Source organism: Fringilla coelebs (assembly GCF_963513975.1).
Source record: "Fringilla coelebs genome assembly, chromosome: 2".
NCBI lineage: Eukaryota > Metazoa > Chordata > Aves > Passeriformes > Fringillidae > Fringilla > Fringilla coelebs.
In genome coordinates, this window is record NC_140029.1 from 2,816,790 (window position 1) to 2,835,948 (window position 19,159).

The 19,159-nt window shown below is 45.3% G+C and overlaps 1 protein-coding gene across 1 annotated transcript in view; it reads left to right on the forward strand.

Annotated features, from left to right (window-relative positions):
- DYRK1A (dual specificity tyrosine phosphorylation regulated kinase 1A) overlaps nucleotides 1-19,159 on the forward strand; it is a 75,727-nt gene that overhangs the window by 35,582 nt on the left and 20,986 nt on the right. Inside the window, 1 exon segment of the mRNA XM_084224001.1 lies at nucleotides 16,552-16,757. Within this exon segment, the coding sequence (XP_084080127.1) occupies nucleotides 16,552-16,757 (206 nt within the window).

A 19,159-nucleotide genomic window follows, 5' to 3' on the forward strand; every position in this document is an offset into this window, starting at 1 on the left:
AGCTCATTCCAAGGCCTGGCCACTCTTGCCTGGAAAGTTTTTCCTGATACCAATCAGAACCTCCCCAGGCAACATAATTTCATCCTTGATGATGTTTTGAAACATTGGAGTGTTGGCTAAGGTGCTCAGTGCCATGACCTCTGGTGGGTCTGCCATGCTTTCCTCTCACAAATGGTGGCAAAAACAGTTTTCCACCTCTGTCCACTCCCTTTTGTTAGCTGAGATATTGGGAAGTCTCCCCTTTTGTGGGGCAGAAAAAGAAGGGAAGTCCTCTCTGGCACCTTCTGCTCGGACATGGTTGGGCTCTCTGGAGCTGCTGAGAAATCACAGCAATCCCACAAATTCCCAGAGAAGTCCTGAGGAGCTGTGTGAGCTTGAGTGACATTTGGAAGCAGTTCTGTGCTCTCTTGGCCAGCAGGGCCAGAGAACAACACCGTGGTGTTTTCAGCCCAGATGCTTTGGCAGAGCTCAGCCTCGAGTGTCGCCACTGCTTGGCAGAACAACTGGTGCTGCAGAACAGGAGCAGGTGCTTTGGGCTTTTCCTGCTCCTTCTGCACCAGGGCCCTGCTTTCTGCACTGGCTTTGGAGCATGGAAGCAATCTTGCTCTTTCTTTCTGGTAAGGCTTTCCAGCTCTTCAGAGGACTTGGTGAAAAGTTGGGCTCCATGGCAGTGATGAGAATAATAAGTTACATGGCTCTTGCCTTTGAGAAGCATCTTAGAGGTGGCAGATCCTGGGCTTGTTTTGAACTTTCTCCTCCAAATTCATGGAATCACAGAATGGTTTGGGTTGGGAGGGACCTTAAAGATCATCCAGTGCCAGCCCTGCCATGGCAGGGACACCTCCCACTGTGCCAGGCTGCTCCAGCCCCAGTGTCCAACCTGGCCTTGGGCACTGCCAGGGATCCAGGGGCAGCCCCAGCTGCTCTGGGCAGCCTCAGGTCCCATTACCTTGAGGACTGTGTGATAACTGCCCTTGCTGATGTCCTGCTGGGGGTGACATTTCATTGGGGTGACATTGCTTTGGGGTGACATATCTTTGGGGTGACATTTTTTGCACCCCTTCTCAATCATCTCAGCCTGCTACAGCCCTCACTCCAGTGAGTTTTCACTCATGGCACTTCCAACTTCTTCCCTCCTTTAGCATCTGCCTGCCAGGGAAGAGTCAGGCTGTTCCCAGACTCCTCCTCCAGGGTGTGTTTGCAGAGTCCTGCCTGTGCCATGCATGGAGCTGGGTGTTCTGTTCCCTGAGAACACTTCTAAAACCTCAGTGCTGAAGCTTTGCAGCTCATTGATACCTCAGCTTTTAAATCAAGAGTTTGTGTGTTATTATTTCACTTTTCTTGACTTGCAGTGACTTCAGCCTTGCTGACATGACTTTGTAGGAGGTCGTGGTTCCTTTGCATTGCAGGCCAGTCATGTCCAGTGCCTGTAAATGTGGTTTTCACAGTGTCCTCAGGAGCTGGGAACATTCCCTGACCAGACCAGGGCACAGCTTTGTTTGAATTAAAAGCATTTAGGGGTTAGAACTTCATGAACATTTCTGCTATGAGCAGGACTTGGGGTGATTTTTTCCCAGAACAGTTGTTGGCTGAACCTTGAAGATTTCCTTCTGTTTGGTGTTTAGATCCTGTAAATAATTTTCCATCATCAACTTTCCTTGGGAACATCCAAGTCTCTTTCCTCAGGTGGAATGGTTCCCCTGCACCTCTCTGGGAGTGAGGAAACTCAACCCAACACCAAACCATGGCAAATTATCCAGTCAGCTTTTCCTTGGTGTAGTTTATAGATCCTTCAGGAAGTGCTGGGATGATTCCTTCCCTCCTGTACCCCTTGGAAGTCACCTGCTTGTTTTGGTGGCCCACATGGATGGTCCAGGTGCAGGTGGCAGGCAGTTCTCAGGAGCTCATTCTGGGAATTGACATTCCAGAAAAAACAGAGACTGATGGAAGGAGAGGCTCAGATGTTCCAGCCAGAGCAGGGTGTCTGTCATGCACCTTCCACGATGTCCCTGCAGGGGACAGGGGGCACTTCTTGCAAAGGAGGAGCCCAGCCATGGCAAATGGGGCTTTTGTAACTGGGAATCAGATTTATGGCTGCAGATTAGCTGAGGGAAAGCAGGGTTAGGTGGGATCTTGGGAATTAGGAATTGTTCCCTGGGAGAGGCTGGGATGGAATTCCCAGAGCAGCTGGGGCTGCCCCTGATCCCTGGCAGTGCCCAAGTTGGACACTGAGGCTGGAGCAGCCTGGGAGGTGTCCCTGCCATGGCAGGGGTGGCACTGGATGATTTTTGAGATCCCTTCCAACCCAAACTATTCTAGGATTCTCTAAGATGCAGACAAAATAATTTTGTTAAATTTGCACAACTCTGATACTTGGGTAGTGTTGCTCTCATCATTATTATTAGTGTGAACAAAACCCCAATTTTTATAGTCAGCTTTAATATCTACTTCTTAGTTTATGCTAGAAACACTAAAGCCTTAGAAGGAAAAATGCAAGTTACACTTAAAAATAATTTTCTTAAATCACAGTATTATCCTAAAGGAATAATATTTTTTGTCTGTTTTCTGGATGGTTTTTGTTGTTATGTTTTAATTTTTTCTGGCTTGAAATTTCTGTTTTTTGAGAGAAATCAATGCAGTTTACAGTGAGCCCCACTTTGGGCTCTTATTGTTTGGATTAGTGAAATTTGGCATCCCCAGGTTTTGGTGGTTTCCAGCTGGAAGTACAGATCCAACCACACTTAAGGTTTTTTTTCTCCTTAAAAGCTGCTACTTCAAGGTGAGACAAATCAAAAGAAGTAATTGCTTAAACTTAGAAGTGTGTGTACTAAATACAGGAATTATTACAAAGGCAGGAAATTGGGCTTTCAGATGAGTGCTTTGGAATTGTGAGGTTGGACTGGACTTGTCAACCCCCTTGCCTGGATTTATTTCTGATTTTTTTTTTTTAATTAATTTTCTGTGATGAGCATGGACTAAACTACACATGGTAATATTGAAACTTTTTACTGGGGAATGATTTATTGTTTAATGACTTGGTGAGTGGAGTTTGTCAGGACTGGCTTCAGATCCTGCTGTAAAATGCAGGTGTCAGAATATCAGTTATCAAATCATGGAGAGAGCAGCAGAAAAATAGTTTAGGTGCAGTTCACAAACTGTGAGGATTTTATGGAATAGTTCTGGTGCTTCCAGGCAACTTTGGAGTGAGGAAAAAACCTGGAATGTTACTATTTTATGAACTGTGATATGGATTCATAAGGACAGCATGCCTAAGAGTTTTAAAGTGTTCTGGTTTTTAAGGAACTCCATCAGAATTTGTGTTATTAAGACAAAATATTCTGGTTTTTAGGAACTCTGTCAGAATTTGTGTTATTAATACAGAGTATCAAAGCAGTTCAATGTCTTCAAATGCAACAGAACTGCTCTGTAGCTAAAATTTAAGTGCTATAAATTTCTCTTGGAGTGACATGAATTACTTCAAAATCATCCATGAAATCAGCCAGCAAGGGAATTCCCTGGAATCAGCACACCAGCAGCTTTCCCATAATTGAGGTGGAATTTATAATGGTGGATTTTTTTTTTGTAGTTCAGTTTTTCACTTAAAAAGCCTCTGTATGTGTGTTGGTGCTTAAAGGTGTGTGATAGGTTAACAACAAATTCAATCCCAAAAATCCCAAACTCTAGTTTGGGATTAGTAAAGGAAGAAAGACTTCTAATATCAATAGGGCTGTGCAAATCCTGCAAGTGGAAGGAGGGGACAGCCCAAATTCTCAAAATACACACTTGCCCACGTGCCAAGTTATTTTATTTTTACAGTTGGTTTTATTTTAAAATTGTCATCGCTGTGTTAGATGAAATCCACCTTTATTTATGGTAGACACCAGAGCTGGGTGGATGTCACCCAGTGAATAGTTGGGAAATACATGGGATTATTTAACCGAGTTAAAAAGATTCTGCACCAATTCCTAACCCTGCTTGTATTCAAACTACAAAAGTACTTTGAGATCCTCCCCCTCTCTCCTGAAAGCTGTTCTCTTTGGTCAGGTATTGAATAATTTATATCATGTGAGACTCTTGCACATGATGTATTCATCCCTTGTTTAGCGCTTACATTCATGCTTTGGCATGCTGGCTGTACATTGATATGGGAGATGCTTCCCATTTTTTCTCTACCAACTGTTTAAATATATCTTGTGCCTCAGTAACTACAAATGGGAAATAGAATAATTCAAGTAATTTCCCTTGATGGGTTTGATGCGTAGCAAAAGATTTCTTTTTAATTTTTTTATTTTTAAATACATATCTGTTGGTACAAAAGGAGAGCTTTAAAAATGTTGCTGATATTTATGCTAACTTTATGTTCAGCTGGAAATGCCAGGTATTGATTTGGGATAAAATATTGGGTGTTTTTCACCTCTCGTGCTGCCATGCAGCAGGTAATTTATTCCATCTCTAATTAGTTTTGTGCTACAAACTGCAAATTGTGAGTAATGTTCTTTGGAGGTGGGGGAAGGAGGAGGCGAGAGGAACTCTCGGTGAAGTGCTGATAGAAGTCCTTCCCTGAAACAGCCCAGCACGGGGATTAGTGCTGCAAAGTGCCGGCCCAGCCCGGATTGCCGGGCAAATCTTGTAAGCCCCTGGTCAGGTAACACTGCTGCTGCAGGGGCTGCAAGGTGAGCACAAATAAATGCAATAAACGCTGCAATAAATGCAGTAAATTAGTGCTGCAAAGGGCTGGCCCAGTCCACATTGCTCAGGAAGTCTTGTAAGCCCCTGGTCAGGTAACGCTGCTGCTGCTGCAGGGGCTGCGAGGTGAGCACGAAATAAATGCAATAAATGGGTCCCAAAAGCTGCCAGGAGATAAAGAATGGGCAGCACTGATTTTTGGGGTGTGCAGTGCACACACACTGTGGAGTTCCTGGTGGCTTAGGGAGAGATTTCAGGAGCTTCACTGAGGGAGTTGCTGGTGTTTTGGGGCATGGAAGGAGAGATTTCATTGGTTTCACTACGGCTACAGTGTCCAAAATGAAATTGTTGAATGAGGGAGGGATTTCAGGAGCTTCACTGGGAGAGTTGCTGGTGTTCCAGGGCATAGAGGGAGAGATTTCAGGAGTTTCACTACTGCTGAAATATCCAAAATGAAGTTACTGAATGAGGGAGAGATTTCAGGAGTTTCACTGAGAGAGTTTCTGGTGTTTTGGGGCATATAGGGAGAGATTTCAGGAGCTTCACTGGGAGAGTTTCTGGTATTCCAGGGCACGGGGGGAGATACTTCAGTAGTTTCACTACTGCTGAAATGTCCAAGATGAAGTTGTTGAATGAGGGAGGGATTTCAGGAGCTTCACTGAGAGAATTGCTGGTGTTTTAGGGCATGAAGGGAAGTATTTCAGTAGTTTCACTACTGCTAAAATGTCCAAAATCAAGTTGTTGAATGAAGGAGAGATCTCAGGAGCTTCGCCGAGGGAGTTGCTGGTGTTTTGGGGCATGGAAGGAGATATTTCATAGTTTCAGTACTGCTGAAATATCCAAAATGTTGTTGAATCAGGGAGAGATTTCTGGAGCTTTACTGAGGGAGTTGCTGGTGTTCCAGGGCACGGAGGGAAACATTTCAGTAGTTTCACTGTTGCAGTTCTCAGGAGCTTCACTGAGAGAGTTGCTGGTGTTCCAGGGCATCGAAGGAGATATTTCAGTGGCTCCACTGCTGCTAAAGTGTCCAAAATGAAGTTGTTGAATGAGGGAGCCGGTAAAACTCTAAAGTTCTGTTGGAGCTGACATTTTGGGCGCTTGGTAAAATGAGGTTTCGCTGCAGTTCTGTGAAGTTGGGCCGTGCTGGGCCCCCTCAGAGCCGCTCCGGCTCTGCCCGTGCCCGCTCCTGCCCCAGCCCAGGTGCGCGGCCGGGCGCAGCTGCTGTCCCCGCTGTGCCGGGGCGGCTCCGGGGGCTCCGTGCCCTGTCCCCCGGCCGGTGGCACCTTGGCGGAGCCCCGGAGAACAGGAAGCACCCCCCACCCCCTCGGCAGGTGAGTGACTCGCAGCGGCGCTGGCACATCGCTGCCGGGCTCGGCAAAGTGCAGTAAAACATGCCCGGCATCGCTGCGGCCGCCACGGCGTAGAGAGAGAGAGGGAGAGGGGACAGTGCTGCTGCTGCTGCTGCTGCAGGGACAGCCGGGGGCTTCCAGAGTAAGTCTGTCTGTCTGTCACTCTTTGCATTTCCAGCCGCCGGTTTTCCACATCCGCATCCCCCCTGCGCGTGGGAAGGGGATCTCCCCAGCAGCCCTGCGAGGGGTGCTGGTCAGTGATGGATTCACGCCGTCACAGGCACAGAGACACCCATATGCTGTCAGATTATATATATATATATATTTTCTTTAAAAGAAAAAAAAAATCTGCTTATTTCTCGTAGGATGCTTCAGCATCGCTCATGTTCAGTCGTTAGCAGCAGTGGAACGAGCTGAAATTTCATTTGCTTAAAATCTGTAAGGGGGGGGTGGTGAATTATAATTATAATAATAAAGGATGCTGTGTCTTTAGGGTTAAACCAAAACCAATGAAACATAAATTCAAAAGGGAAGGAAAAAGGGAAGGACAGGAGTAGCCTGACACAGTAATTTTAGGAGGTGACCTGCCTAAGGAAGGCAGCGACAGGGAACTTTAGAGCTTTTTAAAGCCCCGGCAAGAATTCCAGCCGGGCTCGCTCCCACCCGGCAGCGTTGGGGGATCTTTCGCATCCCAGCCCTGGAGAAGGCGTCCCGGAGCCGGGCAAGGCGAAATCCTAACGCGGGCGCGCTTATCCGTAAATCCCGTGTATCATGGCTGCGCCGCCCTGCCCTTGCTGTGGGGGTGAAATGTAGAACATGAGCCTGATCCTCGGGAGATGGAGCTAATTTCGCCCTAAACTGGAAAGTGTTAACAGCGCCCGGCGAATGTGACAAAGCTCAATCGCGCTCCTTGTTTATGGAGCCCGCGCCCATTGGCCGCCGCGCGCCAGCTCTGCCCTGGCAACTGCGCGCCCGCATTTGCATAGCGCGCCACCATTGGTCCGCGCCGCGGCGCTGCGGGCCAATGGCGCGGCGCGGCCCGGGGTGGGCTATGCTAATGAGGCGCTGTTGCTGGGGCGCGCTGCGGCAGCCGGGGATGCGCTGAGGGGAGCGCCGGGATCGGCTTCCCCCTCACGCGCGGGGCCTGCGCGCTGCGAGCCGCCCTCACACCGGGCCCGAGCGCGGCCCTGCCCGGCCCGGCCCGGCCGCCGCTCCGTCTGATTGCGGCTTCCCCCCTGGCTCTTCCCTGGTTTTAAATTTATTCTTTAAATAAATGGCTTAAAGTAGCCAGCTTCCCAGCAGAAAGCAGGACGCTGATACACTCACCTCGCCCCTTCTCGCTGTCCGAGATCGGGATCTGAATGTGATTTTTCTTTAGAATAATCTGTTTCTGGAACACGCACACACAGTCACCTTTCAAAAATGGTGTATTTACATCCCACCCGACAAAAAACCAAACAAAACAAAAAACTCCTCACCAGAAACCAAGCCCCTCCTCAGCTCTAAGTTGAGTCCTGTTTTTTTTTTCTGTCCTAAATATCATTCGTGTCTAAGAATATTGGGGAATCTGAGCTTAAAATATATTCTGCTGCTTAAATCTGCATCTGTATCTGTCCTTTTTTCCTTTCCCTGCCTTCCCAAGCAGCTTTTTCTCCTGTTCAATCATGGATCACTTTATCTTCTTCAGTCCTGTTCCCACTCCCTCCCTCTGTCTCCCTCACTATCCAATTCCTCTATTTTCTTCCATAACTGCTCACATTCTTGTCTAAAACTGACTGTAAGAATAATGAATTGTTTACCTGAGTAAACCCAGCTACATACCCTATTTTTTCCTTTTTTTCCCCTTTTCTTTCACATAAGTATCAATATGTATCTGTGGTTTGATACCATCTGGCACTTGCTAGTAATAGTGGGAATTCCTGTCACCAGCAGATTTTTGGTTAAATCGGATTTTTACTGTGGTGGAATTTTAATTTTTTGACTGTTTTCTAAACCCTTCAGGAAACTTCAGGTTCAGCAGAGGGAAATATAGTTTCTCTTGGATAAAGCAGATATTTTCCTAGAGGAACTTAGTGATTTCTAGAACCAAAAAAATAGATTTCATAAAAATTATGTGTACTTAGAGTTTGCTTGAAGCCTTCTGAAGAATCACTCGAGAGGTTCTTTTATAGCATGTTTAAGGGATAAAATAATGTCACTTTAAACTTTGTGTCCTTAAATTTATGCTGTATTAGGAGATTGCAGTGGTTTATAAAAGATTTTTCTCCTTATTTACTGAATTTGACAGAATTTTTTGTTTGTATTTGTGGTTTTCACTCAGAACAGAGGGGCAGGTGTGAGTCTTTCAGCAGGATTAAAGATGCAGAGGTAGCTGGAGTTAAGTTATTATTGGAAAACCTGTGTTTGGAATAATATTCACACTTCAATCCTTATTTCTGCTTCAAGAGCTGTTTTGTTTGTTCGTTCAAAGGTTGGACTTGATGATCTTGGAGGTATTTTCCAACATTATTGTTTCTGTGAGTCTTTGAACTTTCACCACGATCATAAAAAAAGTTTATCTCAATTTCCCTCTCTCCTTTATATTCCCTCTTTTTAATGGCAGGATTTTCATTCAATTAGAAAAATTATAAACCTTAGAGTAATTGCATCAGATCATAAATTGCACATGAATTTATAGGGGGAGACAAAAAAAGAAGCCTCAGAACCTCAACCTTGACACATTTTCACCAATATCAGTGGGTTTGGATAATTTTTATTTGTCAGTTTTAAAGTAAAAGTTAGGTCTCTTCTTGAAATACAGGTTATTAAACATTCAGTAATAAAGTATTGACTGCTGAGATATTGTTTTTGTCATTAAATAAATAAATACACGCTGGGCTGAATCAGCAGCCAAAGTACTTGAGTTTGACCAGTGCTCCTGAGGAGCTGGACAGAGTTCCAGTGTGGCAGGAAAACTTGGGAAGAACTTGAAGTGTGTTAGAAAAGGGGAAAACCTTCCCTAGCAGCTCTCTTGGTGTGTGTGCAGTCATTTCCTCTCTAAATCCTGGGATATCCTCTCTTGGAGGATCACACCAGGGCAGTGCATCAAAAAGGAGCTTTTTTTACCTAACCTGTAAAGCTGCCCCTCTGTGGAGCTCTGAAAACAGAGATTTACCTGCTAGGATGTGCCCCTTGTCTTTGCAAAGTCCTGAATGTACAAAAACTTAAATTATGGAGCCCTTTTTGTGTTTATCCCATGTTTGGATGTTTTTCTGCAGAACAGGAGAAAATCCAGAATTCTACAGAAGGAAATGATTGTTTGTGAATTCCAAGGATGCAAAAACAATGACCACTCTATAGAATATATAAGCAGCCAGGAATAATTTTATTTGGAGCGCAGTCTGAAGAGTGGCAAGGGATATTATGTTAAACACAATGAAAATAAAAAGATCTATTGTATCACCACCTATTCAGCCAGCACTGCTTCCATTCTGCCCCCTAAAACAAACAGGGCATTCATGGAGCTAAACAGAATCATAACTTATTGACATGGAGGCACAGAATTAAAGCTGGGGAAGGATGCTGGGCTTTCCTAATTTCTGGGCACAGTTCTCTTCATTTTAGTGAGTTTTCAGTCCATTCATTTCTTTGTAGGCCTGCCCCTGTTTCCTTGTGGAATTCCAGCTGGTTTTTTAGCTGTGCTTTCAAGCAGGTGCTTGTCCAGGGCAGAAATGGAAAAGCAGAGGTCTCAGAGAGCTTAATTTGGACTTTGAAAGTTCAGAGTGCTTGTGTTTCCTGTAGGTTTTAGCTGAGAATTTTGGCAATCTTGGGCTTCATTTATTAAAGAAAAAAGTGGTTTCGCTTTCACAACATTTTCTCAGTTCTAAGATTCTCCGGAGTGTACTCAAAGTCATATTTATAAGTTAATGAAACACAGATTTATATACTGTGTTGCCAGTGGATTAAATGAGTTTTAGAAACTTCTTTCTCTTGTAGTGGGAGAATTACAATGAGCAGCAGCGTTCAGTCCTTCTGGTACCAGATTTTTTGAAGTGGCTTTTTTTCCCACAGTGTTTCCCTGTAACCGGTCTGAGCTCCTGTTTTATTCCAGAAAAGGGAACTGATGTCCTCTGATTGCACAAAAGCCACAGACCACAAGTCCTGCCTCAAGTCCACCTCCTGCTGCAGCTCATCCAGGGAAGGAACTGGCCAAGACAGGCTCAGCAGTGGTACAACAGTTCATGAACCTGCTCTTGGCCTACTTTTTCTGCAGGCTGGGAAAAGATGGCACCCAGGAGTTTGGTGTCACCTCCTGAGCCCTGTGACCTCCCTGCAGCTCTGGCCAGTAGGGAGGGGCAGGATCAGGGGCAGGAGCAGGAGCAGGAGCAGGAGGAAGCCCTGGGGGTGCTGGCCCATGAATGGGGTTGGAGAGCGGGGTTGTTTCTAAGTTTAGGGTTCCATTCTGCTCGGAGGGAAAGCAGTGTTTGGCATTTCTGTGCAGGGAAGTTGGCTGAATGGTTATTGTAGGAGAACTTGTGAAGCAGCCATTCTTAATAATTCCCCTACAATAATAAAGTTCCTCCAGAGGAGGAACTCTGGGGATATTTATAACGGGATTGTTCTCCGGGAGCCGCCACAGGTAATTTCCCTTTGTTCCCTGAGTTCTCTCAGCTTTTCCTTGGGTTCTCTCAGCTTTTCCCACTCCAGACCAAGCAGAGTGAGGTCCCTGCAGCCCCACGTTCTCAGGCAGTCACTCCGAAGCCGTGCGTGGGGACAATGGGCAGAGCAGGGCGGCAGGAGGTCACGCAGAGTTCAGGTCGGCGTTTGCTCGCTGCCTGAAAGATGATTGTTCTAAACTCTGCAGTCCCCAGGGCTGACATTTGTGATGCTCAGGCAGAACTCTGCTAGGTCTAAGTCGTCTTCAGCATGAGTTTATTTGAACAGAGAGTTCTCAGGTCCAGGTGCTTGTTGCTGATTGCTCCCTGGCTGTTCAGGATGTGCTGATACACCTCAGAGGTGGTTGGGTGTTCGAGCAGTGCAGGATCTGCCTCCCTTTTCCAGACACTCTTCAGTAGCTGAGCTCTCACAATGCTCATGGATGCTTAGAGCTTTTCCAGGCAGAGATTTTGAAAAATAAAGTTGACCAGAACTCTGCAAAACAATGAACTTTGCAAAAAAATAATCTTCTGTGAAGGAAGAGGGTTGTACAATTCCTCAGCTAACACAGGATTTTCTTAGAGTGGACATCGGGCTGCTTTCACATCACTAATTTAAACACAGAAAAAGCAACAAGAAGTGCTTGCCTTCACCTGTGGTGGTTTAGCAGGGGTTAGAAATAAAAGATTTAAAGTCTGAACCTGTCGTGCTCAGTAAGAACTGTGCTTGTTCTGTGGTGGGGCCCCAGCAGCTCCTGAGCCCTGAGTGTGGGATGCAGAACACCCTTTGTGGCCAACGAGACACTTCACACTTTTATTCTCTTGTCATGTTTTCTGGCAGGTTCTCACTCAGCTGCCAGCATATCCTTGAGAGGGAATAGAGGGAATGTCTGCACATGGCTGAGCAACCCAGACATGGAAAGGGAGGGTGGGAGAGAAGGGAGAGGCAGGGAAAGAAGCTCACAACATTTTGGGTCAAAGCAATGATCTTAGGAGGGAGAATGTTGAAGAAAAGGAAGAAAAGTTCTAGCAAGGCATAGAGAATGGCAAATGAATTGTGCAGAGGAAGTTTCACATTTCATGGATCATCTTAATCCCACCCCCTGCCATGGGCAGGGACACCTCCCACTGTCCCAGGTTGCTCCAAGCCCTGTCCAGCCTGGCCTTGGACACTTCCAAACTTGGGGAATTTCTGCATTTAAACTTATAAACGCTGACAGGACTTTCACTGCTTTTACCTGCTTGATCTTGCACAACCATCAGCAGGCAGGGAAGTGCTTTAAGGCTGTTGCAAAGGTTCTGTTATCAGCAAGATAACTCTTTGTCATGTCATGGAACCAAGATCTGCTGCTGCTGCACTTGGGAGATGCTTTTGTCAGTCCTGAAGGCAGATGTGCATCACTCACAGGGTCCAAACTGTCACCATGGTCCTTTTTGGGGGCTGATTTTTAATTGTGAGGTGAGAAGTAGGAAGACATATTAAGGAAATGTCACTTTTTAAATGCTCTAATGGTTTTTGTCTGACTTTGCCTCCTTTTTTATATTTCACTATGAATACACCTCAATAGAACACTAAGGTAGAAGTGTGACAGAGGGACAAAGAGAGTCACAAAGATACTTTGAGAGGCAAAGTAGATCTTTAATGAGCTGGGTGACAGGAATGCAAAGAAACCTTGGAATTACTGTTGGGATTTTCAGGTGCAGTCCCACCCAACAGAGGAACTACTCTAACAACTCCTGATCCAGAGAGAAACCTCACTTTGTGCTGACTTTTGTGTCACAGAAATATGGAAACCTTCAGGCTGGAAGAGACCTTTGGAGGTTGCCCAGTCCTGTGGCCATTTGGGTTTTGGGTACAATCCACTGATTTTTTCTGGATTGGTGATCCACTCTTGGGATCACTCAGTCACCTGCAGCTCTTCCCCATCACTCAGTGAATGTTTGTGCCTCACTGTAGCTGAAAGGGAAGGCCAGGGATGTTCTACCACCAAAAATACTTTCTTTGGGAGGAGGTTTGATGTCTAAATGTTATGTGGACTGATACCAAAATGGGAATAACAGGATCTCAAATAGATGAGGTAGGAAATTGAATCTGAATTGAATTCTTAAAAATCTGTGCAAAATTTTTAAAATTTACACAAACTTTTCCAATATTGCACCAATTGTAGTTCATTCATAGACTCCTCAATAATCATAATCTCAAATATTTGTTATGCCTGCAGTTGATAATTTCTTTGTTGCTTGGAAAAACCATAAAATCACAGAATGGTTTGGGTTGAAAGGGACTTTAAAATCATCCAGTGCCACCCCCTGCCATGGACAGAGATAACTTCCACTGTCCCAGCCTGGCCTTGGACACTTCAGGGATGGGGAGGCCCCAAAACATCCATTAAAAAAAAAATCCATTTAAAACAGCTATTTTGAATGACAAAAATATTTTCCATCCTCCCCAAATAAACAAATAAATATATTCTTGAACTTCTTCCACTGTGTTGAGATGATGCTTCAAGAAAGAAACCTTCTCCTTGATGAGGGAATCCATTTTTGCAGCGTGTCTATATTGAGAGAGTTCTGTGAGCCTCTTTTGAGTGCAAATACAAATCAAGGTGGGTATTTTTATGCCTCCCCTGAACTAACATTAGGTAAGGCCTATTTGTAAGACAATTCTACCCACTCCAAATCCATAATCTTTTCCCTTAATGTACTTCATGCTTAGACATCTTGGCATTTGTTTTGGGGGTTTTTAACTTCATTTTCTTCCCAAGGTGCTTTACAAGTTGGGATCGCTTGAGCTCACAGTGGTTAAAAAGGAAAATTGATGACTGACTGCCCCTTGTTCTCTGATATTTCTGTCCTGTGGAAGTTCTGCATGTGCTGTGGGAACAAGTGCTCATGGATTTTAGCCCTGCCCTGGTGGTCAGCAGATCCCTGGTTTTTTTGCATGTCTGGAGCTCTCCAGATGAACCAAGAAACAATCTCAGAGCCATCTAGTTCTGGATGTGCTGTGGATTTTAGCCCTGCCCTGGTGATCAGCAGATCCCTGGTTATTTTGGATCTCTGGAGCTCTCCAGATGAGCCAAAAACCAATCTCAGAGGCACCAGAGGCTGTGTGAGCCTCAATTAATGGCTGTGCACAAATGTCCCTATTTCTGGAGCGACTCCTCGACCTAAAACTAAAGGAGGTCAAGATTTCTATTCTAACCAGTCCTTCTTTCCCCTCCTTTCCCCCTGCTGTGGCACCAGTGTTTCTAGGAGTGTTCCCTGGGGATTAGCTGTGCTGGGATAGGGTTGCAGGGCTCAGGAGCAGAGCCTGGATGTGGCAAGGGCGGGGATTCCATCAGGCCCCAGTGTGTGCTGGTGGTCAGGGGGGTGGAACTCCCTGGCTGCTGATCCCTGTGCTTCCAGCTCCCAGAGCTCTGCCCCAGGGCCTGCTCAGGTGGGTGAAGTCAGTCCCATTTCACAGGGGACTCAGATCCTTTTCCATTTGGGATGGGAACACAGGGATGAGTTGGCCAATTCCCATCCATCCCCTTGGCATCCTTCACATCATCACACCGGCCAGGCTCTAACCTTGTCCCTTTTTCTGAGGTTGGTGTGGAACCATTTGTGCTCCTGGGTTAAGAAGGTTCTTGTTGGACACAGTTTTTATTTGTGGTATCACATTTGGTGTGGGACTGTCCTCCAAGCCAACAGGGACCTCTTTGTTAGTCACAAACAGCAAATCTCAAAAAAATTCTAAACTAAAAAAATGAAAATTATGGATTTGGATGCAGGTTGACTTGGGAGGAAAAGGTCTACAAGCATGGAAAGTTTCCATCTGAACCAAAACATCACATTACAACATTTGTATTACATTGCAACTGTTGTTTTGTGGGATAATTACACTTTTAACACTCTTCTACTTTGCTTTTTCACTTTATTTGAAATATGTGTATTGCATTATTCAGTTTATCCTCAGACTTGTTGTGATTTTTGGAGTGTCAGAAGATCCTATGAAGTAAATGAGAACCCCATGGTGCCAGGATTTTTGGGTTTATATATTTGAGCTTTCTGGTTTTTGAGGAACACATGGAAGGGCAGAATTTTTGAAAATAAAATTTGTGTTTATAAAGTTATGTAATTGGCCTGGTAACTCTATTGGAAACCTGTAGCCCGAGGTAAGAAAATCCAAGATTTAAACCTTTGAAAGTAACTGGCTCTACACTTCAGAATTAGTGGTATTTTTGACTCTCTGATTTAAATATTGTTTTGACTTTTACTTCAGTCACCATGATGTTGCTAAGTGAGATTATGATTTTTTTTCAGGTTAAGCAGAACCTCAGAAATTAAAAGAGCAAAAAAGTAGAGATGCTGGATGATGTCTTACATATGTTCAGCCATTCTTACAGGAGTGTTCAGTGAATCTTGCAAAGGAAATGTTTGCTGAATTCACCAAGTTGTAGAGATGGAAGATTAACTCTGATTCTCAGTTTTTAATGGACATTTTGTAGAAGAGTTAAAAGTCATTTTTTGTGCAATGCTAAGTTAAAATGGTTAATATTTTGATATAATCAATGTAAAATGGTGTTTGATTTCACCCATGCAGTTCTGCTGCCCTGATAGGTGTTGAGTCAATGTGCAGTATCAATTTTAATATTTTAGTTTTCTTTTGACAGGGTTATTTTTAAGAAAGCCAAATCTTGGCTGTACTCATCTACTGTTTTCTAGTGCTTGTGTTTTCTTGCAAGGTTTGGGCTGTAAAGGAAGTGGGGATTTCCCTTTGCTGGTCAGGTGCTTGGCTGTTTAACACCTTCCTTCTAAATTTAATCTTTAGTGATAATTTTGCTTTCAAATTGCAGCTGCTCTTTGTTTGCTGTGCTTTGTAGGGAGGTGGAAACACAGGGGACAGGGAATCAGAGATTCAGGGAATCACCAGGCTGGGAAGAGCTCTTTGGGATCATCCCAGTCCCACCATCATCACCCCAAACCTTATCCCCAAACAAAGATGAGCTGCTGAGGCTGGATACTGGGTTTTCCTTTGGTACAGTCAGTCCACAAAGCTGCTGGGAGAAACCCTGAAAGCAGAACTTGTGTGTTTCTCTGGCTTTTTGGAATCCATACACAGAATTTGTGTGTTTGGAATAACCCCAGTCAAATTCTGACTGAGTTATGACACCCAGGGGGAGATGTGAGAAAAGGGATGCTCAGGATTTGAGTCCCAGCATGGTTTGCATTGGAAGGGACCTTTAAAGATGGAGTTCTGATGGTCAGGGACACCTTCCACCACACCAAGTTGCTCCAGCCTGGCCTTGGACACCTCCAGGGAACCAGGAGCAGCCCCAGCTGTGCCAGCCCCTGCCCACCCTGCCAGGGAACAATTCCTCATTCCCAGTGTCCCACCCAGCCCTGCCCTCTGGCACTGGCAGCCATTCCCTGTGTGCTGTCCCTGCATCCCCTGGAAATTGTCTCTCTCCAGGTTTCCTGGGGCTCCTGCAGGCCCTGCAAGGCCACCCTGAGCTCAGCCCAAAGCTTCTCCTGTGCAGGTGAGCAATGCCAGCTGTGCCAGCCTTTCCTGCCAGCAGAGCTGCTCCAGCCCTCTGCTCATCCTGGAGCCTCCTCTGGGCTGTCTGCAGCAGCTCCAGCTCCTCCCTGGGCTGGGGTAGGGCTGGGGCAGCCAGCTAGGGCAACCCTGCCCTCTCTCAGCTTAAGGCCATTCCCCCTGTCCTTGTGAGAAGTCCCAGCCCTGCAGGTCGCCTTTCCCTGAGGATGCTTCTGGATCCCTCCCTGTGGAGCCTCCCGTGTGTGACACCCCCGGGTGCCGATGAGCTCCGGGATCCTGGACTCTGAGCACAGGGCAAGATTTTCACCCCATCCCCTGCTTAACCCTCTCCTTGTCTTTGCAGGAGGAGAGACTTCAGCATGCAAACCTTCATCTGTTCGGCTTGCACCATCGTTTTCATTCCATGCTGCTGGCCTTCAGATGGCTGGACAGATGTCCCATTCGCATCAGCAGTACAGTGACCGGCGGCAGCAGAGCATCAGTGACCAGCAGGTCTCGGCCTTATCCTACGCTGAGCAGCTCGAGCAGCCACTCCCCCTGACAAACCAGGTATGGGGCAGGGCTCCTTCTGCAGCTGGCGGCTCTTGGATGTGGAGTTTGGGTTGGAAGGGACCTTTAGAGATCTTGTTTGCCATGGCAGGGACACCTCCCACTGCCCCAGGCTGCTCCAGCCCCAGTGTCCAACCTGGCCTTGGGCACTGCCAGGGATGCAGGGATGGAATTCCATCCCAGCCCTGCCCACCCTGCCAGGGAACAATTCCTCATTGCCAAGATCCCATCCAGCCCTGCCTTCCTTCAGTTTAGGGTCATTCCCCTCCTGCCCTGTCACTCCAAGCCCTTGTGAAACGTCCCTCTCTGTCCCTGCAGTATACAACCATCAATTACAGGATCAGGGCATTTATTCTTGTAGGGTTTTTTTAACTAATTACTTTCAACTCTGTAAGGATGGAATTAATATACAACAGTATATTTTAAACTATTTATATTTCTTATATATATTATATATGTATATATATGTGTGTGTGTGTATATATATGTGTGTATATATATGTATATATGTGTGTGTATATACATGCATATATATGTGTGTATATATATGTGTATATATATCTATATATGTGTATATGATCTATATGTGTGTATATATATCTACATGTATACTATAACTTCCAAAAAAAAAACTTTTTAAAGTTGTTTCTAAACTCCTGGCACATATTTATTAGGATTATTGTACTTGTAACTGTTTTTTTTTAATAAGGGGAGAGAAAGATTGGCCAAAGTGGAGAACTGTGCAAAGTTCTTTTTAAAATAATAACTGTTTTTTAAATGTTTGGGTGTTTGTTAGCAGCTGATTGCTTTATTACTTATCCTAATGGGCAGTTTTGCAATGCAGAGTCACTGGTTGGTGTATTTGGAATACAGAAGTTTGCACAAAATAGATTTTATTTGAGTAGGTAGGACTGCTGAAGGGGCTCCTCAACTCAGAGTGCCAGGAGCCACAAGAGCTGCTGTGGCTTTGGATAAGTGGGAATTGTGTTGGTTTTTAGAAATTCCATGGCTCAGCTGGGGAAACATAAGGGCAGATGGGTTCCAACAAAGCCTGTAAGTCAGAAATTGAAAATTTGGTGCAGACTGATGAGGAATGTTTCACTGAAGAGGGTGGAGGTGAAGTGTGTTGGCTGCTCAAGATGTTTTAGGCAGAAAAGTCTCCAGAACCATCAGGAGATGCTCTGGTGCTGTGGGAAGGTGCTTTGGCAGGAGGAGGAAAGGATTAGAGGGGAAGAGAATGGCCAGGATTTGGAGATCTCCAGTGAGTGGAGAAAGTGAATGGAGCTGGTCAGGAATGGGTTTCCTTTCCAGGAGGAAGAGATCTCCTGTATAATCATATATAGCTTGAGGATGGACAGAGGCATTTTATGGGAGTTTTTTTGGCTTAAAGGTCTCCCAAAACTTTTACAATGAGGCTGGTCAGTCAAGAAAAGTTGCACCTGAATCCTTTCAAGGCACTTTGGAAACAAACTCAAGGAATTTTGGGTTGTATGGACATGACCCATGTGAGGAAATAATCCACCTTGGCCATGGCAATCAAGCTCTCTTTGCACCACCAGCACAGTTTGATGGAATCAGCGTTCTTGGCTTTGATGGTGGCCAACTTTCTGAGGTCTCCTGACTACTTCCCTTCCCTGCCCTTTCCTCCCTCGAGTTCTTGTGCTTCTGCCATCACCCAGTCCCACCAAGAGTTCTCCTCACCAGGCTCCTGCTTGGAGTGGAAGCTCTGTGTGAGCCTCTGTGGGGACTCTGAAAGACTTTTTGTCTTTGCAGTGCATTTCTGATTTTATCTGCACAGCCAGATCCAGCTGAGATCTTCCTGCTGGTGGCTCAGGTCATCTGCTCTGGACCTGGTCTCTCTGCAGAATAAATTCCTTGTTCTTTCATTTGCATTGCTCTGGCTCATCTTGATTAAAAAAATAATTTTTTTTTCCTATAAAAACCTTGACCTCTGTGGTTAAAGGCTGTGTGCTTTTCTCTCCAGATGTGACCTGCCAACATCTGGGGGTTTGTGTGCCATTGATCCCTGCAGGTTACAGTTTTTCTTTATGACATTCCTACAGGAATCCTTTTTATTCAAGGTATTGCCATGAATAGGCTGCCACCTCTCTCTAGCCTTGATAAAAGTTTTTTATCCAAAAACTTGATAAAGTTCTGTCCTGTAAATGTCAATTCTAGAAAGGAACCTTGCAGAGAGCATTGTTGGAACCATCTTTAGATGGTTGTTTCATTCCTCTGGTGGGATCCCACCACTTGTTCTCTCTGTCATCTCCTTGTAGAGCTTCTAACACAGACCAGCCTTTTAAAATCCCAAACTCTCTTTGGTCACAGAAGGTGACTTCTGCCTTTGTGAGTTCATACCACAGTTGGGAAAAATCTCCAAGATGAATCCCAGCTGTGAG